The following is a 24,687-nucleotide window of genomic DNA, read 5'->3' as shown; positions in this document are numbered from 1 at the left end:
TGAGACCTTAGGGCTCGCCTGCCGGAGCGGAAGAGGGAAGGGAGGTGTTCGGGACCGCTTCCACGTCGAAACCGAGTGGTAACTTATTCCGGCTAAGCCCTGTTACTAACAAGTCCCTATTTTTCAGCAGGGAACGAAAAAAAAAAAAAAAAAAAAAAAAAAAAAAAAAAAAAAAAAAAAAAAAGGGCGGCACCGGTACCACGCACCCCTCGCCGCCACCATGACGCTCATTCATAAGCAGGAGGGCGGAGGTGTTACAATGTCGCCCCAAGTACAGGCCATGCCATTTTATTGCCAATATCGTATATATGCGAGTTGCATATATGTACCTGCATAGCAGCTGCACTAGCGCGGCTCTAGAAAATGCCAATGTTGCAGGATTGCATTTACAGGGGTTTGCAGGCTACATCGTACTGTAGTCATTTTGGTTCTCATCACTGGTCTACACTCAAACAGGCGGAGCAGGTATCCAGCTGAATCCACAGGCGAACACTCGTGAGTACACGTAAAGAGATCGCTTAAAAAAAAAAAAAAAAAAAGGGCTTGTGCAGCCGATGGACTTTATTACTCGTCTTTTCCCCACAACTCTGCATGTGGGGCTTTTTAATTGGACGCAGAATGACAATAATAGACAAGGCAAGGCCTGGTTTGATCTTCACAGATAACAGCCACTGAACCAAGGGAGTGGGGGCCTTTTATACGTGCCAAGGAGCCCGGCTTGCCCGGGTGGGTTGACTGCATGATTCACCAACTCTCTCAAAACTCGGTCCACTGTATATTGTGATATATGCCGTCAAAGTGCTTACTATCCCTCGGGATTTGGTAAGAATGGAAAGGGAAAAGGATTGCAGGGGTCCCGCAATAACACTTGCATCTTCGAGCAGGCGACACGGGGGAAAATTTTCTGACTTGGATTCGCCATCTTTGCTGCCTGCCCTGAACATGTCGATATTCTTGTTGGCAGGTATTGAACTACCAAAATGCCTATGATTCTGGCAATCAATTGCTCTCACGGACACTGGTTCGGTTCCATCACTGCTTGTGCAAATGTTCTAGAAATACAAAATTGATGTCTATTTGTGCCGATTGCACTGCAAACTTCAACTAAAATGGAATATTGGAAATCGGTTAAGAGCAAAAGCCAGAGGACTTCAACTCTGTAACTGTGAACGCTCCTTAACTTTATAAGAAAGGAGACGCCAAAAATAATTTTGCCACCTCATGTGCTGTGGTCCATCCCAATCCCAAAATCTCCCATGGGCTGAACCGGCCCAACTTCCAAGTGCAACAAAAAGACAAGAAAAAAAAAAGCTGATGATGTAAATTCAGCATGAGTTGACCCCTTGCACAAGCCAATGATGCAAACCATAGCTAAAAAAGCTATGAAACTTGTAGGTGACTCGCTAAATGAAATAAAACAGAACTCTTGTGGTATATCGAACTTTTCGGCTGCCATAAAGGAGGACCCAGTTGAAATAAGACGAATGAATCTCGATACTGCCCCAAACATGACGCGACGGCCAATAAGCCCGCCAGCCGTATATCGACGAGCGGAAAGATGTAACAAAACGGGACTGGTGTGAGACCAAGAAGAAAAGAAGAAAGAGTTCATGTGCCAATTGAAAGCATAAGAATAATAAAAATCCGAGGACAGGTCAACCTGACTGGAAGAAGGCAAAATAGTGTTGACCAGGCTTTTTTGTTTTTATTTTTTTATTTTCTTTTTTTTTTTTTTATCCCGAGTCATTGCGCAGCGTGTCCACCCGTCGATTTATATGCGTTGTGTTTTGGAGACGGAGGCACCAAGGATGCATGCGGCGGATGAACTTCTTTCAGACACGCCAAGGATTTCTGAGAAGTCAATGTTCAACTTCGTAATTTATGACGCCCAGTCAAACAAGGCTCGTCCGGAGACACTGAGTATTCGAAGTGCATTTGTAAGGATAGCCGCCTCCACAAACTTCAAGGTTCAAGTTTTCCGCTAAGCGTTGGAGATCCTCCGGCCGGTCTGTGACAAACCCTGACGCGTGGCCTGGGGCAGCACAGCAGGGATACCTTCATCGTCGTCTTCGGACTCATCAGATGATTCTTCGTCGTCACCTTCCTCATCAACCAAATTGACGACAGGCTGAGGAGCCTTTACTACGACTGTAGTTTCGGCACTCTGCTGCGCAGCAACCGCCTCGGCTGCCAATTGCCGCTCTGGTGTGCCACTGGATTGGCTATCACTATCTTGGCTCTGTGGCGATTTCGATGACGACGAGACAAAAACTGTATCCTCTGCAGCTCGAGATTGCTGCACAGATTCCAGGGCGTTGATGCTGTTTGTTCCTTCAACGTCGACTTTACGACGTTTCGGGTCTCCCTCGATAGGGCTGGATTCCGAATCGAGCTCCCTCTTGACGGACACTTTGTCATTGGTCGTATTCGGGATGGAGGATGAGTTTGTGGCTGGATTCTTCGCTACCGGAATTGGTGTGGTTGAATAATTCGTCGGAGGACGTCCCGGACCGACAGGCCTTGGAACTCCTCCATGTATAGCCGTCAGCGACCTTCGGGCTTCATCCAGAGCAGTACGGTCGTATCGTTCCTCGTGCTGGCGACCCATGCGTTCACGCTCTGCCTCTATCTCCTTTTTGGTACGGCGCTCGCGAAGCCGCACGCCATACTTCTTCCTAATCATAGACTGCTTTGTTCCAAAACCATTTCGCAGGCTGTCGATACGGATGCGCCGCTCGTTAAGGTCTGCGATGGATTCAGCTGCCTTGAAACGGTTTGCAAAGGCTATCTCGGCCTGCCTGAGTTCTTCTTGAAGAGACTCGCGCTGGCTCTGGGTCAGGTGAGCATAAGGATCAGAGCCGCCAATTGTCTTGCCCATGCCCTCTCCCGGGGTCTCAGGTGTGCCAGCAGTTGGTGGTGTGGCAGAGCCGTATGTCGCCGCCATGCGCTGGGGAGTTGATGATGCGGGGTATTGATGAAACTGGGCCCGCGAAGGAACTTGGGGGTTTATAGAAGCGGTAGCCGCAGCTACTTTTCCCGCTGCGGCCACATCTGTACTGTTCATGCCCTGTTCGGCAGGAGTCGGGCCAAAGTCGCCGCAGACCTTGTTATTTAGATGCTGGTGTTTACGTTAGACACATTCGATAGATCAAGAAAGGATGAAGATGGGGGGAGTTGACACTCACGTATTGCAGGCCAACCGTAGTGGTGAAGCCTTGACCACAATGTGAGCACGAATACCTAAACCCTTCGGGCAGAGCCGGAGCACGTGTGCAGACCTGCTTCCGCATGTGGTGATCATATGCCGATTCTTGTGTAAAAGTGCGATAGCAGACCGTACATTGCCAAGATGCTGCCGAATCAGTTCCTGGTGCTCTGAGAGCGCTGCCTCCCGCTGAAACATAGCTGGCTTGGGGTGTGGCCGAATGAGTAGCCGTGGGCGATTCTGAAGGGATAACCCGCTCCTGGTGGTTATTATCCTGCTCCACGATGTCGTTTGATTCGTATCCGAGGCGCTCCGCGCGTGACAGGGCATCCACCAATGGCTTTGCCTCGATAGTTCTCAACCGCAGCTCCAGCGCCTTGTCTAGGAAAGAATGCGAGGCTTTGGCGAGTATAGTGTCACTGACCACGTCAAGATCCGCCTGGCTAAAATGTTCCAGCAGGTCTGCTTTACCTGCCTTGACCATCTTGGAGCCGAAATCGCGGATGGCACGCTTGGTCATTGGGACTGTCGCATGGTGAATGCTCGCATTAAGAACAAAGGCCTGGTGAAAGTCGGTTCCGAGCAAACACTTTTCCCAGTTGTCACGTATGGCCCTCCTCACAGCATCGCCCAGAGATTGCTGTATGGCATAGGTTATGCGAGCCACGTCGTCGACAAATTTCGGGTTGATGGTTGCGTGATCCACAGTTGGAGACGGATAGCCGCCACCGCGCATCGTCGGGCTGGAAATCTTGTTACCAGGAGGGTCCATGATGGAAGGCCGATTCCGTGGTCTTCCCGGTAGCCCTGCACTCGGTGATGGTTGAGACTGTGCGGGGGAGTACATGGAAGGCATAGGAGCAGCCGATACTGGAGTAGTCTGGAATGCACCGCTTGAAGGCTGCGATGATGAAAGGATGCGAGGCGGCGGCGGCTGAACGCTTGCGGCCTGTGTAAAGCGCCTAACATTGTCAGGGTGCGTTGTGGATGAAGCATAAGAGTGAGACAGATCTGATGCAATCATCGGAGTTGGTTGTCCTCCAAGGTGCCCCGTTGGGGCCTGTGTTGCTGTAGACGCCATTGAAATGTCCTTGAACCTCTATAGCAAAGAGGGAAAAAAAGTGCAACACAAGTTGATTAAGAAGTTGCCGCCGTGATGGCGCAAGAAATCACCCCACCCAAAAAAAAAAAGTGATTCTAGAGTCATGTATAAAAAAAACATCAGCGAACGACTACTCTTCCGGAAGGAACTGTTTGTCGTTATTGGGTTTCCATTACATACTGGCACCTGCTAAGCGTGGTGGGATGTGAGGGTGCACGTGACCTCGAACGCACGCGCGTTTGGTCGCCTGTCGGGTTTGGTAGGAAGTGATTTTCAGTGTCCAGTGGACCCCAAAAGTCAAGGCAACGAACGATCGTCAAATAAGAATGGCAATCTCGATACGAAAATCCTTGTCGAATTGAAAGTATCTCTTAGGAAAGTTGTAGAAAGTTTGGCAGAATTAATCGTAACGAACTGGCACAACATGCAGCGCGCGTTCAAGACTCTGAAAAATCGTGCAGTGCAGTGCAGTGCTGTGCTGTCGTGTTGCAGGTTGGCCAAGTTGGTCCCGCGTCGAATGGGGGGTGGCGGACGTGCGAGTAATAATAAATTGTAAGTACGAGGGTAAAATTGGTAAAATTAAAAATTGGAAGGGACGGGATGGTAAAATGCTTTTGGGTGGTCAGTGCATCCTCCTCTCCGGCTATACTCGTTAATAAAAATTACTTAATTAATGCCTGGCATTTTCCGGGTAATGTGGGAAGGAAAGGGGCGATTACATATACTATCTTACGTAGTACGTAGTAAATTCACAAGTGCTCCACTTCTAGATACCCACCCGAGTTACCAACAGAAAAAAGCTCCGTTCAACATCCCGGGGTCACACTCGCATTTTTTTTTAGGTGGGGTTTGGTCCGTGCTTTCAAAATCAGGTGCTTCTGGTGGGAACTCTGGGCTTCCCGTGCGCCATCATTATGCACTCAATATCCTAGTGGATTCTTCTTATTGTTGGCTAGTGTTGTCGTTAAAATTAAATACTATCCGTCGTAAAGCGCTACATACAGGTAATACTTGGATCCCCACCTTCGCAAAAGACCCGTGCCCCCTTTGTATTAACCCCTTGAAAATCCACTATACGGAAGGAATACTTTAGCAGAAAAGAGACAAGGGTGAAGCTGAAACTTGAATCGTAAGAATAAGATCGACGAAACAGTCACATGCTCCTGAACCGGGATTTCCTACCGGCAACCCAAATCCGCTTTTTTGCTCCTGCAATCATGGAGCTCTTGGTTTTCACTGACCGTCAGACGTACGGCACTACAACCCATCACACACTGCCTTCGCCAATGCAGGCCAGCATAAGACGCTGGTAGTCGCCGCTCGTCTCGCCCTTGATTCTCTTTGCCAAAGATGTTCTGTACCGCTTCTCGTATGCGATTTTGACGTTGGCCAGGTTCTGACGGTCCCAGTGTGAGCGAACCACACGTGCAACTAGTAAATGGTCCTTGGTGCCTAGGCCAGCCATGGCGTCTTCGAGAAGCGCTGCTTGGTGCATGTATTTGTCCAGTGCGTGGCGCAGCTGGAACAGCAGCGCATCTTCCATATGGCCGGAGAACTCCTATATCCACGGATTAGTTGTCAGGTTTCACATGTGGGAGGGGTGTGGAAACGCATTATTTGTCAACCCTGAACCTACCTTGCGAAACACCTCCTCCAAGCTGCGTCCATACTTGGTCTGGTATTGAACGGCAATATCACGGATCTGATTATCGTTCCTCATGCTCATGATGCTGCATACCACGATTTGATCTGCTCCAATCTTGCCCTCGGTTGCATCGTACAATGTCTGCACGTCGCGCTGCGTCGCGCCCGGGTCGACAGGTGCCGAGTCCTCCGCCCTCGTAGCCTGCATCACCATGTCAAAATGCCGCTCCGTCTTCATGCTCAAGTCGCCGCGAACGTCTTCCTCGAGTCGCCGCTGGAACACCTCCATGTATTTGCGCTTGATGGCATGCATGTCGGCGTTGGACCTGCCCAGCAAGACATCGTTGAGGACCTTTTCCTTTGTCCCTGGCCCCGAGAGTGCGCTGCGCAGGAGGTGGACGTCGTGCAATAGCGGGCCTTGCGCCAGAGCCACCAGGCCGTCCTCAAAGTACCTGCTGGTCTCGGACTTGATGTCTTTGATCAGGTCGCGGTTGTGCATGCGATGGAATGCAATTCGGATGGCGTCGACCTGCAGCGGGTCTTTGTTGGCGAGGATGCGGATGAGGGCCTTTTCGTCGGTGCCAAACCCCTTCATCGCCTTGCGAAGCCCGTCCGCGTCGGGATTGGGATCCCAATTTATTGACTGTGGTGGGCCATAGCCTAATGAAGGTGGTGTCGGCGGATAAAATTGTTGCTGAGGCGGCGGCGCGCCATACTGCTGTGGTGGTTGCTGTCCATAGGGACCTTGAGGCGGATAGGACTGTTGATGTTGTGGGGGGCCGAACCCTTGTGGAGGAGGTTGCCCGTAGCCTTGAGGGGGTTGACCGTACGGTTGCTGTTGGGGATAGGCGTGATGTGGAGGTGGGTAGTGTCCAGGAGGCGGTTGATGGTACTGCTGGGGATGATATTGTCCAGGAGGAGGGTATTGACCTTGTGGAGGCGGTTGGCCATAGTAGGCGCTTTGAGGCGGCGGAGGTTCTGTTGCGTTGCGTCATTCGAGTTTAGCCATGGTTCCAAGATCCACGAACGACTGCTGGTCTCAATGCAACGGCAGAATTGACTTACGGCCACCATACGGGGGGTAACCTTGATAGGACATGACTGATGATTATGGTTGCTAGCTGATGCTTTGGCGACACTGGAAAAGCAAAAGACTGAAGCTGGCGATTAACAATATGATTTAAATTGCGTCAACTTGCGACGAACGCTACCAGCAGTTGGTAGCCCGGCTATGTTTATAACAGGCAGCAGCGAACGGCAGTGTTTGTGCTGTTGTTGGTGGGGTACATAAGGTAGAAAGAGTTGCGCTGGTGGCTGATCACCTGAGGACAAGGATATCCAGGTACGGATAAACAGTTTCTTCATTCTAACATTTACGGATCGGCGACAATCAGCTAAGGGGGCAAATTCTTGGGTTGTTCAACTCGACTTCGTCGGTCACGAGCACGCGCAATTCGACCTGCCCGAGTGGATGACGGCGGTAGGCATCACGGATAGTGACGAGCGACCAGTGGCTGAGTTGTCCCGGCTCGGGCGCAAGGCGCATTTGGCGGCAATCCACGTCATCCCCACTACTCTAGGTCGATTTGGTGGAATCGACTCGTAGCTTGCAACTGCACGCGAGCAACCTGATTGGTACTGGATTGGGTGCCTCCACGCTCTGTCTCCAAAGTACAGTGGGTTTTGTACCTTACCCTAGGTGGTAATCATTGAAACTCTAGATTCGAGCTGCAACCCAAGCAACCTTAACGGAAAGCCAAGGATGGAGACTTCAGTCATCCGCCACATTTCCAGGCGCAAAAAAATTCAAGAGAAACAAAACAATGATCCGTTGAAGAAATTCTGATCCTCAAATTTTCGTATTTGTGAGAATTCTGGGATGCATGCTGGATTGCCGAATGTGCATATGGAAAACTTCAAGCATGATCCCTCATGATACGCATCATAAACTAGCATCGCACCAAGCCAATTAAATGATACGTAGCAGAATTTCATGCTTTGAAGGATTTCATGCTTTCGGTCGGATCAACCGGTCGATCATAAACTGGAGCAAGTTTCCGGGGATTGAGGGCAGTAGATAAGAAAAGAAGAAAAGAAGAAAAAAAATAGAAAGAAAAAAAGAAGATTTTTTCACTATGCGCCATGTAAAGTTATGAATCGAGGCATTGAGTGCTACGCATGAGTACCATGCGAGCTCGAGGGAGATCGGTCGAGCCAATATAAGTTATCCATTGATAGAGAGAATAGCCATTTGCAATTGAATAAGCTTAGGTTCTTGCATTGGCGCCCGCAATAGCAATCAGAAATTTAGACATAGCTTGCAGCCTTACAGCCCGCTTCTTTTTTTTCACACAGGAAGGAGAAATAGACATTGTTTAAGTGCTTGCTTGCTTGATGACACTGTTTCAGTCTAATTTTTCGGTCTTGGGATAAGAATCAAAAAGATGATGGCTGGAGCTTAGGCCAATTGGGACTGCGAAAGGTGGTGACCCGCAAGACTAGTTATAACAAGCCAATCAAATTCCATTCCAGACCCCACTTTCCAACACCAACCTCCAGTATTCTTCAATTTAGGGGCAAACAGGCTTGCAGGTTCACACCCACCAAAATCTACTTGCTCACCATAGTATCTGACCAAGAAAAGTATATGGGTTTCCAGCCTCCAGAATTACAAAATGTCGCAAGATAAGAGGCACTGACTTCTTGTACAAAATCGCAAGGTAGGTACTTGTTTGCAACGTTTGAGTTTTCTTTTGCTATTCTCATCCCTCATTCGGTTTCTACAAGGAAGGCCTACCCTTTCAGTCCTAGCCGTCGACATCCACCTGTCGTCTCCCGAGACACTACTTTCACTATCATTATTTCTTTTTTTTTTTAAAAAAAAAAAAAAAAAATCTTGGGGCAGTTCCACAAGATGCAGTTCAGAAACCTGCCAGTTTCGTTGCTTTTGGCTTTGCTGGATTTCGGCACACTCTGCCCTGGCCTACCCCTCAACTCGCAGCCTCAACAACAAGGCCCCGATCAAGCTTTGGAGCCTAGGGATCCCAAAGTCACATACACGGTGGTTCCCATCGATGGTTCACTGCCAACTCAAAGCCCCGGATCTGGCAATGGGAACTCTCCTAGCCATCCCGGCTCGGGAGGCGGAAGCCAGGCCCCGCCCGGTGCTACCGTGACGGTTGAAAAGACAATGCCTCCTACAACCGTGACTAGCATTATTCCTGCAAACACCGTAGTGGTCACTCAGACTATCGTTTCCCTCTCTACCGTCACCGTCACGGAGAGTGTGGTCCAGGCTTCTACCACTGCACAAGTCTCGGCAACCTCAACCGCCGCCAGCTCGTCTCAGACTACAAGTGCAAGCTCAGAGCCCACTTCAACCTCGCCTGACAACAGCAGCATCACAACCACGGCTACCGCTGAGTCGTCCCCTGCAACAACTGACAGCGTGTCTTCGTCGACAAGGGAGCCCGATGATGGTCAGTGGTGGTCGTCAAAGTACCCAAGCTGGAACGCAACCAACACAGCCCGGTAAAATATGACCGGACTGGCTTGCTCAAATATATTTATCTTCGCCTTTCGATAAACATGAAAAACAACAAGAGCACGGCCTGTTTTTACTACATTCTCTCTTGACCCTGGAGGCTCTTTATTCTCTATATATTTAATCCCTAATACCACAGCACCTATATCGGTTCGCTGTTCACGCTGTATGATATACGTGTTACGGCTAGACAAAAGAAGAGATCCTCTTCAATGACGCCAGCAGATCAGTCTTTGTTCGATTGCGTCAAAGATTCGAGGTACGAAAGGTACGATTTGCCCAAAGGTTAATAACATTAGTTTCTATTCGAAACGCGTGGACATACATAAGCAAATAAATATCTTTTTCGAGAATTTTCTTCCTCTTTTATTCATTTTTTTTTCATATGTAACAAGTCATTTTCTGCACCTTGCGACATTGGTTTGGCGATATGCCTGAGTGATCTACCGTTTGCAGACTAGTGAATATCATCAGTGACAGAAAGAAAAACCGGTCTGGAACACTCCCGTGCCTTGCTCCCTTCAGACAAAGACAAAGAAAATGGATACAACACATCTACTCATCTACAGATGGAAAGGCGCTGGATCTTTTAACTTCTGTGATGTCTGCTTCCCGGTGCGCACAACCCCTTGGTGACATCAAATCATATCCAGCATTCTGCCTTGGACTTGAACTTATCAACCTCACCGGCAGCTCAAACCCTCAGTGACTCGCTCACTCAGAGAACAACCCACTTCAAACAAAGCCAGCACACCAATTCAAGGATAAAAACATGCCGGCCTTCGACCTCGGCGACCCGCGCCTACTCGCGCATCAGCTCTCACCCCGCGAGTACGCAGTAGCCAAGGCGACGTATTCGCAAAACGGCCCCAGCTACAGCAAAACGGGACCCAACCAGCCCGCCGCCATCGCGGTGTCGGCGGCCGTTGGGGCCTTGGGACTCGTCGCGATCCTGTGGGTGGTCATCATACGGATCCGTGACAGGCGGAGGAAGGAAGGCGAGGCGGAGGCGGAGGCCAAGATGAGCGCGGTCGCTCGCTCGACTGCCACGTCGGCTTCTGGGCACGATACTCCACAACGAGGAGGGGAATAAGGGAGTTGTTTCCGACAAGCGAGCGGATCGACTTCGAGCTAGGGTATTCCGAGAGGCTGTGTTGGCCGTGTGTGGCTATTGGCAGTGTTGACGATGATTCGGACACTTGCATTCTCATGCAATATAAGTTTGCTTCCTTTTCTTTCTTTCTTCGTTTTTATTTTTATTTTGTGCGTGTTCGTGCTTACTGACTTAGCTGAGGAGTCGGTAGGGAAAGACTGGGTGGAAAAGGAAGATAATCTCTCATGTTTGGCCTGATAGTGCCTACCGCAAGCTGTAGTTGTCGGCGTCCTTGATCTAAAATACGGCAGCGATGCTCGTGCCGGGGAGAGTGGACTCCAGGTTCTTGAACACAACTCACTTGTCGTTGTCCAAAAAGTACTCCTGAATTCTGTTTACCAGCCAGCTGAACGTAGACATTGACCCGATCGTTGCTGCGATAGAAGGCGGCGGCGACGGAGCTACAGGGGGCGACCTTGTAGGCCATCTTGGTCAGTTTGCCTGGCATCTAGGTCTCGCTGCCGTTATAGTTGCACCGCTCGTCGGCGGTGTTGTCTCCACCGATCTTTTAGAGTCGGAATTTGTCCAGCTTCGGGTCGTCAGCCTGGCACGCTAGCAACGCCGGGGCTTTTTGGCTCGACGGCCCCATCTCGTCTTCATTATCTCTCCACCATTGGTGTTTGTTGCAAGAGATCCTAGATATGTAGCTGAGTCAGGAAACCATCTACCAGGTCGATGGCAGGTTTTTACGCTGTCTCCCAGCGTGACAAGTCTGCAATCGTCTTGACTCCCTCAAGACGCGGCATTGAGGCCTCGCGCCCGTAAATTGCTCGACGATAACGAAGTCAATATAACATCATATTGATTGCGACTTCAACTGGCGATACTGATGAGCTTTTGATTATCCGTTCCTGGAGATAGCAATCGATAGTTGACTATGGCGAGTTGCGCAAACGAATTCATAGTCAGACTAGTTGCTCGAGATACTGACCGCTCTATTTGTATAGAGGTTAGGTAGGTACACTCCTGGGAAGTATCTGTAATTCATCTGGCTGCCGTCTACATTTCGACACACCTGCCTGCATGCACGATCCAAAGGAATCCTTTGAATGGTTGGGTGCATTGCCTAATACCTACCTTACCCACCTACAGGTACCTAAGCTGCTCTGGAGCTCCAGCTATCCAAATCAGGCAAGTAGGAAAAGGGTAGCTTTCCCCGCATCTGTAGGTTATGATTTTTGAGTGACCAGATGAAAGGCGTCATTGAATTCGTTGGGGGTTCATTTCGTTAACAAGTGGGCATCAAAATAGCCGAATATGGAAATAATATATATCCAGATCTACCTTACCTACCTAGTTAGACTAGTCTAGGTGACTACCTACCCATGTAATCCCAAACTCGGCCAAAAGAGAAGAAGAGCAAGAAAATGACAATTGTGAACTTGGTCTCAAGTAAGCAGATGTAATCCGCGGGCACGCACGTACCTTCCAAACCAGCCGAAACTACCCAACAGGCTCAGCAAGTTCAGACGTGTTTCTGCGTTTCTCCGGAATTGCCAAGGTGTGTCATCGGGGCAATCAAAATGTGATTACCAGAGTTCATATTTCCTCAGAGAAGACAATCTTTTCTGTCAGGTTGACAACAATCTCAAGTATAGCCGATAAACGGCTCGATTCCACGACTTTGTACAATTCTTTTCGGTACAGACGGACCAACAGGCCCGAGCTATACACAAGCCTGGTACATATGCAGTTTCATGGGGTAAGACAAATCGAAAAAAAGGACGGCAGCGATGCGAGGGGTTTGAAGACGCAATGCACGGATGCGAAAGAAAGCATGACAGCTCGGCTTGAAAATCATCTGTAAAAGGCTCGTGGCCCGAGTGGCGATATGATTTGCGGCACTTTCCACGCTCCGAAGTTCCAACGTTATAAACGCTCAACTCGTCTTCCCTCTTCATTTTCGGATATGTGACTTTGACCGCCGTTTACAAAAGCTCATCTACCCCCCAAAAAGCAGCACTTCAGCGTACAGAGAGCAAGACGAAAAAAAAAAAGAAAAGAAAAAGAAAAGAAAAGAACAAGCATGAGGGCTTTAGGCTGCATAGCCTTCGCGGCGGCGATGATGCCGGTAGTGGCAAACATCCCACCTAGCGAGTTCAACTTTCCAAGCGTCAACAACGACACGGTGCTAACTGTTGCCTACAACTTCAATGGGAACACCACCGTCGTTGAGCCCGGTACCATGTTTGGCGGGAATAGTAAGTACCTATTTCCTTAAACTTTCGATCCACCAAATCCAGGCATTGTCGCGCATTGTACAGCATGACCGTTATAACTCAACGTCGAAACTCAAAAAACAAATTTAGTCGCCCGAAACCAACCCCAGCTGGCCGTGGACCCGACCAAGTTCCGGTCACTCGCAGACTATACCGGGCAATACGTCGTCATCATGATCGACCCAGATGCGCCGTCCCCAGACAACCCAATAAGGCGGTCGATCCTGCACTGGTTGGGGTTGGGCATGGCGCAGACGCTGGGAGGTGGGAGCGGCAGGATTTCGGGACAGAGGACGTTGACCAACTCGACACCGGCGACGGTACCCTACGCGGCGCCGGGCCCGCCACCGTCGTCGTCGGCGCATCGTTACTTCTTCTACATCTGGCAACAGCCGCCCGGCTTTCAGGTCCCTTCGAGCTTCAACCCAAACAACCGCGCCAACTTTGACATCGAGAACTTTGTGCGCGAAACAAACCTGGGGGCCCCGGCTGCGGCGAACTACATATATGTAAGTTGCGCCTTTTCGGGAATACACATGATTATATATATATATATATATATATATATATATATATATATATATATTAGACATAGGGGGGATAAAGAGGAAGAGTATCGCCGACTAATCGCCATTCATGCAGGTCTCACGCCAGGACAGCGTCCCAATGACTTTCATTGCCTCCCCCGGATCCGAGTACCCTGGCGGCAACGGAAACGCCGTATTTCCCAGGAAAGGGGACGGCAATGGCAACGGCAACGGTAATGGCAATGGTAATGGAGAGGGAAATAACGGAAACAACCCTGACGAGGGCGCTGCATCTCAGGGCATCCAAATGTCCTATGTTGCTGCGTTGATTTCCCTCATGGCCACGGGCCTGGCCTACTTGGTTTAAACTGCTCTTAGGCGAGTTTTCTTTTTTGTCCAGGGCCTATTTTCTGTTAATAATACCTCTTTAGCGACATTCACAGGACCAATATTAGTCCAAATCAAGAAGTTGTTAATGTCTTGAGTCTAATTTTTGTAACTTATTGACGTCGATGAACGAAAATCGCATTTCAAGAACACAACTACAAAGTTTTGAGGGGTTATCGTTGTGTTACGCTTGATAATTAAGGCCCGGAAAATAAATTTAGTTCCGGGCCTTAAGAATGCTTTTGCTATTTCTAGCTAGCGTGCCCGGATCATACAGAAATATCTACTTCGAATCTAGTTGGATCTACGCGCCGTCCCAGTATCTACAGTTGTAAAGATGACAGAGATTCGTCTGAACTGTTGAACGTTGCCGGAATCCCTAACTGGAACCAAGCTGGACCGAAATTCAATCTACGACAACAAAAAGAATAAGTCATGAATGACAAAGGCAGATCTATCTCTTCTGAGGCAGAAATCTGGAACAGATTGAGACGCCCAAAGATCCACTCTATCCTGCCCTACGGAGTCATATGAGGTGGGACGATCTGGTTGTTTGCTAGAGAGGTTGCCCCTGCCGCACTGCGCCCTTTGATCGCGCCAAATTTGGCCCATTTGAAACGTTGAGAGCGTCAAATAATCTTTTTTTTTCTCTTTCTTCTCTCGTTCTGACTGCGCATACTACACAGAGAATTCCCGTCACTAAATAAGGAGTCACGATCAGAGTTGGAAGGGTGCAGATCAATATGTTCATTCAAGCAGCAATGAACCTATTGTGCTTTAACTCCCCCCCAAGCCAATTTATTTTACGTATTAATATATGTTGATTATTTGCCATGTAATATCGGCCACGCCCACCTCATGCCAGGAAATGAGACGATGCGCTTGGATCCCGAAAATAAAATATCGAGTTAGATCCATTAAATTGCTACCCAAACCCAATTAACATTGTGTAGTATGGTACAACTCCACGAGATGGAACCTGTAACTTTAGTGTTAGAGTACCGGCTCAAGTATTTTCACAGGCACAGAACGCCTAAGTGGTACAAAAAAACACGCTCTGGTCAGCGCGTCTTGGTGGTACAGGTCCACCTTTGAGTGGGATTTTGTGGGGTTTTAGCTCGTCAAAAACCTCCATACGGACACTACCCACGCAAAAGGTCAAACAAACAAAGCCCTAGCGACACCAAAATTAGCAGGTGGTATCAGGGTGAAGCCGGAACCTCTAAGGTTATTTGGGGCAACATTCTTCACCAACTCAAAATCCCTTTTGCATCATTAAGTGTTTCTTTTTTTCTTTGATACACACAGCCTGGCATCCCTCTACCCCCCCTCCCCCCATTCATGCTATGGCTTCGACAGAGAGTCTTTCTAAAAAGGATCCCCGCATTCAACCGATGAACCTATACAATCATGTCGGGCATTTGTGCCCGCGCCAAGGTGGACCAAAATAATACGGATCATCGTAACCGAGACGATACAGCACTCGACTATAGTCACGACTCGCGCGGCTTTTGAACTTGTAATGTGGATGACGATAGATGATGGATGAACCCAAGGTGACCGGGCGAACAGTTGCCCATGGCTGTAAAATCCCGCCACCAGATTGGCGGAAACTACGGGTTCGACCGAAGCTCGCGGGGGTTCCGCTTTGGGAGCTGTATCAATACGCGCCCCTTGCTCGAGTGCTACGTTGTCGCCGTTTGCCACGAGCTGTTTCCCCGAGAAATCCAGGAACAAGCGCAAGCGACGCAAGATCACAAGATGTCGGCTGCCCACTTTCGGCATGAGTGATGTTCCCGCAAAAGGCAAGTGATGTTGTTGTTCTTGGTATTGCCCAAATCGAATCTTGCCCTCTGAGTGGTGCGCATAGGAAAAAGAAAATTCTCCGTATGTAGTATCGGAAATAACAAACGTCACCATCGGGCTTTCATCTTTCACAAGAGTTGCTAGCTCGGGACTTCCCCGCGTGCCAAGTACCCACCGGTACTGCAGCCCAGGTCCTGCACTGAACTTCAATCCAGGGGGGTAAGCGCGAGGATGCCTTGCAGAATGGAGCCGTTGACTGACTGGTGTCAGACAAGGGCGCACCGTTCATGGCCCCCTAGACGTTTCGTTTTTATGTCGAAAAGCATGTGCATTAATGCTCAGGGAACCAATTCGGCCCCCGATGTTCAATAACCTATAACTTCTGCCTTCCCCCGGGCTAATCGTCTGAAGATCATCAGCCGACATATCCCCTAGATCGTCTTGACAGGCCAGTCGTCGACGAAAATTCGAGATGCTCTCACTCAAGGCCCTGTTGAGATTCGCCTCAGTGGCTGTCGCCGTCGTCCTCCCGACGTTGGCACAGGCGCAGGAACCCTCTCTCTCGGTCCGCTCGCCCGCTGTGAGCTACAACAACACGCTGGTAAAACAGCGCGCCGATCCCCAGATCTTCAAGCACACCAATGGACACTACTACTTTACCGCCACTGTGCCCGAGTATGACCGTGTCGTGATGCGCCAGGCCGACAGTATCCAAGGCCTCAGCACGGCCCAGGAGAAGACAATCTGGGCTCGCTCACAGTCGAAAGCTGGAACTGGTTACGTCTGGGCCCCTGAGGTATGTGACACTATTCATGTCCCTTGACCTTGCTTGCCCGCCAACCTCGCCATCATCGTCATCATCATCATCATCATCATCATCACCACCACCATCACCATCGACTGACACATGAAAATAGCTCCACCTAATCGATGACAAGTGGTACATCTACTTTGCGCTGGGCCGTACTGCTCCCTTCGACGTCCGTCCCTTTGTCATCGAAGGCACGGGCTCCGACGACCCTATGGCCGCTAGCTGGGCCGAAAAGGGCTTTATTACTACCGACTATGACACCTTCTCCCTCGACGCTACCACGTTCGAGGTTAATGGCGTCCGCTACCTCAGCTGGGCTCAATCCGACCCAAAGTTCGACAATGGTAGTGGCACCTCTCTGTTCCTCGCCCGCATGACGAACCCCTGGACCATCGAGCGCCCCTCCATCGTCATCAGCCGGCCCGACCAGCCCTGGGAGCGCATCGGCCACAACGTCAACGAGGGTTCGTGGGGCATGGTCAGGAACGGCAAGGTCTTCGTGACCTACTCGGCAGCCGCCACCGATGCCAACTACTGCATGGGTATGGTGACTGCTGATGCGAACTCGAATTTGATGAACACGACCAGCTGGAAAAAGTCCAAGGACCCCGTCTTCGTCACCAACAATGCTACGTCGCAGTTTGGACCCGGGCACTCGGCATTTACCGTCTCAGACGATAACCAAAGCGATGTGCTTGTCTACCATGCCAGGCAGTATAGGGATATTAAGGGCGAGCGTGAGTTTTGGTCACCTTTTTCTTCTGTTTCTCTCACTCTCTGCACTCGGATAAGCATTTGGACAAACCACTGACATGAACAAACAATACAGCTCTGGACAACCCTGACCGCCACGCCCGTGTGCAGAAGCTCTACTGGCGCTCCGACGGCACCCCCGACTTTGGAATTCCCATCCCTGACGGTCCCCACCCTGTTCGCCTCCGCTCCTCGGCCGACCAGGACCTCTACATCGGCATCGCCAACAACGCAGTTCAGAGCCTCAAGGACGCACCCGTCCAAAACACACAGTTCAAGATGGTCGATCCCGGTCTAGGTGGCGCCGGCACCATCAGCTTCGAGAGCACCGCCCAGCCTGGCAAATACCTCTCGGCCGCCAGCAGCTCGGTCAGCCTGGCGACCCTCAACACAAACAGCGACTCCGGAGCGCGCGGCAATGCCTCGTTCCGTCGCGTGGCTGGCCTGTCGGACGCGACTGGTGTTTCGTTTGAGTCTCTCGCCAAGGCCGGGAGTTATCTTGTGTCAGGCGGAAACGGTGTTGCGGCCTCTGTCGCCCCATCTACTGGCGCCGAGGCTACATTCTACTTGGAGTAATTATTCTTATTCTCTCTTATTCTTCTTTGGGCTGGTCTTAAAAAAAAACGGGAGAAAAAAAAAACAATGAGGCGAGATGCTCTTGGTCCTTGGAGGGCCATGATGCCATCCCATGTGGCCCCTTTTTAATGAAAAGAAAGAAAACAACCAAAGCTTCAAGCCTCACAAACAATGGGACGACCATCGGAAAGATCGAAATAGCCTTCTAATGATGATTATCGGCATAATAATCTGTAGTTAAATAATATTTTCAAATGAACGAAAGATGAAAAAAAAAAAAAAAAAAAAAAAGACAAATGAAAGTTGCAGCGCCTGCTTGATTGAATGCTTGAAAGACGAATGAAGGTGAACAGGATGAGGGAAAAGTTCTCAGAAAGAAACCTAGAAAAAGACCTCAAGCATCATCATACTCAAAGGTCGTCTCGTTGGTCTTTCCATAGCCGGCATATCCACCCTTGTCCTCGTCGTACTTGCCCTCGACGACAGGCATGAGGAAGCAGTCCTGGACCTTGCCGCCGGTGATGGAGTGCTCGACGGCGGCGGTGGCCAACACGGCGAGGCCGTCGACTGGATCGCGCACCAAAAACACCCGCGGCATGCTGCCGTCAGTGTAGGTGCACACAGCCGGGTACGACAGCTCCATGGCCGGGTCGACGGCGTAGAAGCGGAAGCCATCATCGCCGCCTTCGTCTTGCTGCTGCTGCTGCTCCTCCTGGCGACGTCCAACAGCCACGGTCGAGTTGCCACCACCCACAGTCCCGTTCCCACCCGCAGCGCCGCCGCCGCCACCACCACCACCACCCTCCTCATACTCGCCCTCAAAAGCCACCATGACGACGGGGACGGCCAGCGCGGGCAGCTCGAAGCCGTCCGACACGCGCAGGCGGCTCGCGCCGACCTTGGCCATGGTGTTGTTGTAGTAGTGCAGGATGCGGCCGGAGCCGTCGCCGACGAGCAGGTCCTTGTAGTTCTCAAACAGCTCGGTGCAGAAGGTCATCTCGGCGAGGGAGTCCACGCCCGCCAGGTACACGTTGCCGTCGCCGCAGGCCACCAGCGCCGTCTCCGCGCCAGGGTCCACCATCAGCGACAGCTCGAAGCCGTCGGTGCGGTTGTAGGGGTTCGCGGGGACGGGCGTGCTCGTGTACGAGAGCTCGCTGCTGCCGCCCTTGACTTGGCTGGTTAGGTCTTGGACGAGGGCGGTTTGGCGTTTGCTGAGGCGCGGGGTGAAGGGCTCCTCTTCGCTGCCGTTGTTGTCGTTGGCTGGTTCGTCTTGGTCGTCTTGCTCGTCGGTAGGTGTGGTGGTGGTGGTGGAAGAGGAGGACGATGATGAAGTGGTCATCGTGTTGCCATCGTCTTCGTCGCTGTTTGTTGGGGTGGCGGTTTGGGTGGTGGCTGTGGTGCCATCATCCACGTCGGTGGTTGCCGGGATGGTGCTCGGGGTGGCGGTTGAGGACGATGATTGCGGGTTCTCCCTACCGGGAAGACTGAGAATCAGGGAGCCACATATGGTTAGCAAAGTACCACCAAACATAACAGGGTAAATAAGGAGATCAGGAAAGAAAAAAAAAAAAAGGGGGGGGGGGGGGGGGGGGGGAGTGTAGACTCACGCAATGCATCCCCGCTTGAGAACCTTGTCCTTGGTATCAAACAAATCCTTCTTGGAACCCAGGAGATCCACATAGATCTTATTACGCCAGCTGATCTGCGTGGCGATGCCGGTGCAGCCATCCGTCGAGGCGAACCCTGCACTGAAGCCACCACCGCCGCTGCTCTGACCGATACTGGCGGCGGCCTGCGCCGTGGCCTTGATGGAGGGCTCATCGGTGACGCCGACGCTCTTGTCAAAACCACCAATCTTGAGCCCGCACTTGACGCTCACGGGCAGACCCAGCTCGGCCGACAGCATGATCTGGCCCTCGGCCTCAAACACGGGCTTGAAGTACGGCTCCCAGCCTTCGGTCTTTGAGCTGGACGGGTTCACAAAGTCGAGCCTGGCCAGGGCGTTGGTGATGCCCATCTCGGCGCCGGCGAGCAGCTTCCCCTCGGCGGCGGCCAGAAGGGAGACGCGGGAGCCGAGGCTGACGCGCGGCCCGATGGTGACGATGCCGTACGAGAGGCCCGGCAGGCCCACGTCCAGCAGCGAGCTCTCAAAGTCCTTTTGGTACTTGATCTTGGCGTCCACTCCGAGCTTGAAGACGATGTTGAGATCCATGCGCATCTCCACCTCGCCCTGCGTGAAGCCACCGATCGGGGTGAAGGCGGCCCGCCCGGTAAGAGTCGCGCGCCCGTCGACGCCGCAGCCCACGCAGTAGACGTTGAGGTAGCCTGCGGCCCCTTGCTTTCCGGGTTCATTGAGCGATTGTGGGCTGCCGAAGGATTTGAGGAGGACGGCGTCGCCCCATGGAGACTGGGTCTGCTTGAGGCTGGGGTCCTTGAGGCGCTTGGCTTCGGCGTTGTCGCTCTTCGTGTCGGGGATCTTGAAGGACAGGTCCTTGCTGATGGAGCCCGAGATGGTGGTGAGCTTCTGGATCGGGGCGATGATGGCCTTGGCGACGTTGAGGATGGGCTTGGGGATTATCTTGCTGAAGATGCTCTTGATGAACCACCGGCGCTGGATGGTGTTGTCGTCGCCGGGAGCCAGCTCGTCGATGAAGTTGTCAAACTCGCCCAGCGTGTCAATGTCGCTGTACCCCATCTGGTCGTCGAGGTCGTCGTCAAAGTAGGGACCGAAGCAGGCCGTGGGCAGGCCGTGGACCGTGTCTACAGGGCCAACACAACGGGTGCGGTCCTCGCTGAAGTTTCCCTGCTGAGTGTTGTTGGTGTAAGTGCCGTTGCCGTTGCCAATGTTTGAGCCGTTCCCATTGCCGGAACCGCTACCGTTGCCGCTACCAGAGCCAGATCCCGAACCAGAACCAGGCCCAGAAGATCCTCCCGGTCCGTTCGAGCCAGACCCCTGACCACCACCGCCAGATGCAGAACACAGGGAGCTTCCCGGTCGGGGAACCCACCAACCCCATTCAGTCTCGGCCTTCTTGATCAGTTTCTCTGGGTCGCTGGCCTTGCCGGCGGCGACGATGGTGAGGCTGGCATCTGACGTCGTGAGGCTGGTGACGCTAAAGTAGCACCTGTCGGTCGCGGAGCCGCAGTTTGGCACGTTGGCTACAAGGACCACGCCGGCGACCCAGGAGCCCGAGGCCTTGGCAAAGGCCTCCTTGCTCTGGAACCCGACGTTGAGTGAGCCCGAGCCGGCATCGTACTTAACCGTCGCCAGGGCAAAGTCGTCAAGCACCACGACTGGGGCCTTGAAGAAGTAGGTCAGAGTTCCAAAGTAGCCCTCCTTGCAGGGGTCTGTTTTTCGTCATTTTGGTGTTAGTGGACTTTCTGGGACTAGAACTTTTCGACTCATACTCGCACATACCGGCGTTTCCATAGTAGAGAGGACAAGGGGCCTCGGGCTTCTTGGGGACAAGATTGCTGATGCACTTGGTGCAGGTGCTCCAGTGGGTTGCCGGCGGGAGGGTGGTGATGGGACCTGGCTGGGGAGGCTCAGAGATGGAGATTGTCTCCGGAGGGTTGGCGCAGGTGTTGGACTGGTTGGCAGCAGCGCATCCTCCGGGCGGCTGGACATAGACGATGGTGACGTTGAATCCCTCTGCCAGAACAGAAGATGCCCCTGCAATAGCGGCCAGAAGAAGCTTGGGCAGCATCTTTGCCCTACCCTGTTGGTTGTCGGCTTTGATGTGATGCTCAAATTATGGGAAGGAATGGAAAAAAAGGCAGTAAAAATGCCTTCAAAAAAAAGGAGTGTGATGTCCCGGATAGAGAAAACATCATCTCCAGAGAAAAGCCCGACGACGACATTATATACATCAAGTCGACAAAAGCATATCTGCTTCTCGCTTGGCCACGGGAATTTTCCCCGGAGACCAATACTTTTTTTTTCTTTCTTTGCGGCAGTAAAGGGAGGTCACTGGGCCTAGATTCTTCCTTTTCCAGGGGCGATTTCAGCCGCACACACATTCAGAGACTGGAAATTGAAGCTGAAGATTGTGGGGCTTTACATCGGTCGACATGTCGACTTCTCTTCAACAAGCATCCAAAACGAGTCCTGAATTTAAATGGGTTTGTCACAATTGGATTTATATCATGTGATGGGTTCGATATCACTCTGTCCAAGACCCCGGAATTTTGTCTCCGGTGGTTTCAGTCTAGAAACACGACTGGAGGCAGTACAAGAGGGTTTTCAGGTCTCTATAGACCGCATGAATATTTTCGGTTTTCGAGAGCTGAAAACAAAAACTGACCTCTCATCCTTTTAATTCATCAGAAAGTCCATATATGACAAATATGCTTCAGCTGCGTCAAGCCCGTGAGTGAACATTGGATTAATGGGACTTGTGGGTGTGTTGCGGGCAGCTTGGCAGTATTCAGTCACAATTGAACGGCGGCTTCTTCAATTGCTTGGAGGCCCAATGGGATGTTTGCATTCCCAATATTGTGCAGCGCTTAATATTATTTTTCTGTTTCATGTTCTGCGTGCTGGTGAGTGAAGCTTACCCCTTGGGTAAAAGGGGAGGGTGGCAAATCAGACTATTCCGGATATAGATAGACATTGAGGACTGTTATTCAAGTGAATCTTGCTTACAGAAGAGACTTGGATATTTTGGGTACTTCTTCTGACCTTGCTTATGGGAATCGGCCGCACACTTTGTTATAACCTCCAACTCGCAGCTCTTGGGGGACTATGTCTGCATCCACAAACTGTTGTTTCTAATCAACTGCGTTTGCCTGCCTCCCTCGCATCAAAACCCTCTGCAGAAACTTTCACTACCCGGAAGACAAACTAACCAGGTGCGAAATAACGATCCAATTCATCATTGACACGCCGGGGTTGACACTATCCCCAAGCATGCAGATTACCATTCTCTATCCTCAGAGGACGTTGCAGTGGAAAGCAATGTCATGGCAAACTTGAATTATATCAAACCCTAGGAAGCCTGAGCAGTGGCAGAGAGGCCACACGCAATGGCTGACTTGCGAAGCTTGCCTGATTCTTGGTGGGATCATTGTCTTACAGACCATTGAGAGCTAATGGAACATTTGTGATAAATCAAAGCCCGCCATGAGTGGTGGTTGGCACATCGTACTCATAGATGTGACATATGTAGACTATTTCCCACCTACCGTTTACCTACCTACCACCTTCCACTTACTTGGTGCTTGCTCATGTACAAAATATAATAAGTATCGAAAGGCCGATCAATCACATACGACCATACCCACTGGAATATACGGGATCCCGTCCGCTCTCCCCTAGTCAAACCAGTGAGGGCCGAACTAGTACTCAGGTGGGTGACCACTGGGGAATCCTCGGTGTTGTATGTTTTGCATTTTTGTCGTTAATAATCGTAACTATTACGACAACAGTAACATGTCAGAACGTGAGAATGGAGATTACTGCTCTGACTCTTGACCAAAGATAACGATAGATCAAAGAGAAAGAATATCAATCATGTATCTATCATAAGGTTAAAACCTAGTTTCAACCTTGTACCAGTGCGTAGCATGAAGAACCTTTGGGGTAAGGCCTGCCAAAGCCCGAAAAAAAGCTTGGGGGCCCGGCCCGGCCCATTGACCCATGGGATTGGGATGGGGGCCCGTAAAAGCCTATGGGTTTTCTTGGCGGGTTAATGGGGGCCCGCGGGCTCGCGGGCTTGGCCCGAATTGGGTAACCCGCGGGCTTTATACAAGTTTAAAATTTACGAAAAACTTATTGGAAAAAATAAAATATTTATATATTTAATTAAATAAAATAACGCAAATTTTAAAAAGCTGTAATTATTTTTTATAATTATTTTATATTATATTAAATTATTAAATTAAAATAAAATGTATTATTATTTTTTTTAAATATAATAATAAATTAATTTTTTTTTTATTTTGGTCGGATTTGGTATTATCGCTAAAAAATTCCTCGTTATCGTTAAAAATTTTTTTAACGATATAAAAAGTAGGGTTAAATAATTTAAACGGCGAAATGTTTAATTCGTTTTTTTTTTGGACCGGAAACAAATTTTTAACCGAAAATTTAAAATTAGGTTTGGAAATTTTTTCCGGGGTAATACGTTATTTAATAATAAAAATTCTATTATTTATTTTTCCGTTTATTTGCGGGCGTTGCGTAATAAAAAACCATAATAATTTTTAACCAAAAGGTTTATTTATATTAAAACGGGCGGTTTATTTTTTTTTTTTTTAAGTTTGGGGCCATTTATAACGGGTATAATATTATAAAATATAAATTTAAATTATATATTAACGTACGGGTACGTCCAATTATCCATAATATTAAAAATAAATTTAACGAGGTTTATATTTTTAATTTGGATAATAATACGGCGAACGTATATAACGTAAAAATTAGAGATTATTTTATATTAAAATAATTATAATAAATGGTTATAACGTAAAAAAATAAAAAAATTTACCAATAAAAAAATTAGTAAAAAACGTTTTAATAATTTTTTATAAAACCGCGATAATAAATGTAAAAAAGTTTGTAATTAAATAAATGTTTGTGGGTAATTTTTCGGACCAAACGTTAAAAAGGTATTTTGGGGATAATTAAATCGAAAATTCGCTGCATTTTTCGAATTTCCCGCAAAATAATAATTAAAATAAAATTAAATAAATAAATTAAATATATAATAAAAAAGTAAAAATATATTACCGGGTTTAAAACGTATATTTTTACGTTTTTTGGCGATATTTCCTTTATCCGCGGTTTTAAAAGGTATTTTGGGCGTTTTGCCCGTATAAAATTTGCGTATTATTTTTATTTTAAAAATTTTGCAAAATATTTTAACGGAAATAAAATATAAAAGGGAAAATATTATAGTTAATTAAAATTAAATAATAAAATGGTTATAAAAAATGGTTATTATGTTAACAGGAGCCGAT

The 24,687-nt window shown here is 49.6% G+C and overlaps 7 protein-coding genes across 7 annotated transcripts; 4 read left to right on the top strand and 3 right to left on the bottom strand.

Annotated features, from left to right (window-relative positions):
- Positions 1–1,459: 1,459 nt before the first annotated feature.
- On the bottom strand, positions 1,460–4,560 carry PgNI_05914 (uncharacterized protein). Its single transcript, XM_031125943.1, has 3 exons — positions 4,488–4,560; positions 3,186–4,402; positions 1,460–3,118 (listed from the first exon to the last, which is right to left on the bottom strand). The coding sequence occupies exons 2-3, from the start codon at positions 4,284–4,286 to the stop codon at positions 1,982–1,984; spliced, it is 2,238 nt and encodes a 745-aa protein (XP_030982921.1). The 5' UTR covers positions 4,287–4,402; positions 4,488–4,560; the 3' UTR covers positions 1,460–1,981.
- Positions 4,561–5,238: 678 nt separating this feature from the next.
- PgNI_05913 (uncharacterized protein) lies at positions 5,239–7,380 on the bottom strand. The gene is made up of 3 exons (XM_031125942.1): positions 7,017–7,380; positions 5,944–6,929; positions 5,239–5,865 (listed from the first exon to the last, which is right to left on the bottom strand). The coding sequence occupies exons 1-3, from the start codon at positions 7,048–7,050 to the stop codon at positions 5,575–5,577; spliced, it is 1,311 nt and encodes a 436-aa protein (XP_030981994.1). The 5' UTR covers positions 7,051–7,380; the 3' UTR covers positions 5,239–5,574.
- Positions 7,381–8,865: 1,485 nt separating this feature from the next.
- PgNI_05912 (uncharacterized protein) lies at positions 8,866–9,486 on the top strand (the record flags this gene model as incomplete). The annotated part of the gene is made up of 1 exon (XM_031125941.1): positions 8,866–9,486. The coding sequence occupies one exon, from the start codon at positions 8,866–8,868 to the stop codon at positions 9,484–9,486; it is 621 nt and encodes a 206-aa protein (XP_030982923.1).
- A 781-nt stretch (positions 9,487–10,267) lies between these two features.
- Positions 10,268–10,588, top strand: PgNI_05911 (uncharacterized protein; the record flags this gene model as incomplete). The annotated part of the gene is made up of 1 exon (XM_031125940.1): positions 10,268–10,588. One exon carries the CDS (start codon positions 10,268–10,270, stop codon positions 10,586–10,588), a length of 321 nt encoding a protein of 106 aa, XP_030981995.1.
- A 2,038-nt stretch (positions 10,589–12,626) lies between these two features.
- Positions 12,627–13,903, top strand: PgNI_05909 (uncharacterized protein). Its single transcript, XM_031125939.1, has 3 exons — positions 12,627–12,849; positions 12,958–13,376; positions 13,510–13,903. Exons 1-3 carry the CDS (start codon positions 12,675–12,677, stop codon positions 13,759–13,761), a joined length of 846 nt encoding a protein of 281 aa, XP_030982152.1. The 5' UTR covers positions 12,627–12,674; the 3' UTR covers positions 13,762–13,903.
- A 1,830-nt stretch (positions 13,904–15,733) lies between these two features.
- Positions 15,734–17,963, top strand: PgNI_05908 (uncharacterized protein). The gene is made up of 4 exons (XM_031125938.1): positions 15,734–15,806; positions 15,858–16,383; positions 16,505–17,135; positions 17,228–17,963. Exons 2-4 carry the CDS (start codon positions 16,060–16,062, stop codon positions 17,725–17,727), a joined length of 1,455 nt encoding a protein of 484 aa, XP_030982153.1. The 5' UTR covers positions 15,734–15,806; positions 15,858–16,059; the 3' UTR covers positions 17,728–17,963.
- A 158-nt stretch (positions 17,964–18,121) lies between these two features.
- Positions 18,122–21,434, bottom strand: PgNI_05907 (uncharacterized protein; the record flags this gene model as incomplete). The annotated part of the gene is made up of 3 exons (XM_031125937.1): positions 18,122–19,211; positions 19,335–21,075; positions 21,146–21,434. The coding sequence occupies 3 exons, from the start codon at positions 21,432–21,434 to the stop codon at positions 18,122–18,124; spliced, it is 3,120 nt and encodes a 1,039-aa protein (XP_030982146.1).
- Between the last annotated feature and the right edge of the window lie 3,253 nt (positions 21,435–24,687).

The sequence above is a fragment of the Pyricularia grisea genome, chromosome I (genome assembly GCF_004355905.1).
Source record: "Pyricularia grisea strain NI907 chromosome I, whole genome shotgun sequence".
NCBI classification, from domain to species: Eukaryota; Fungi; Ascomycota; class Sordariomycetes; order Magnaporthales; family Pyriculariaceae; genus Pyricularia; species Pyricularia grisea.
This window is presented reverse-complemented; position numbering and strand designations above follow the sequence as displayed.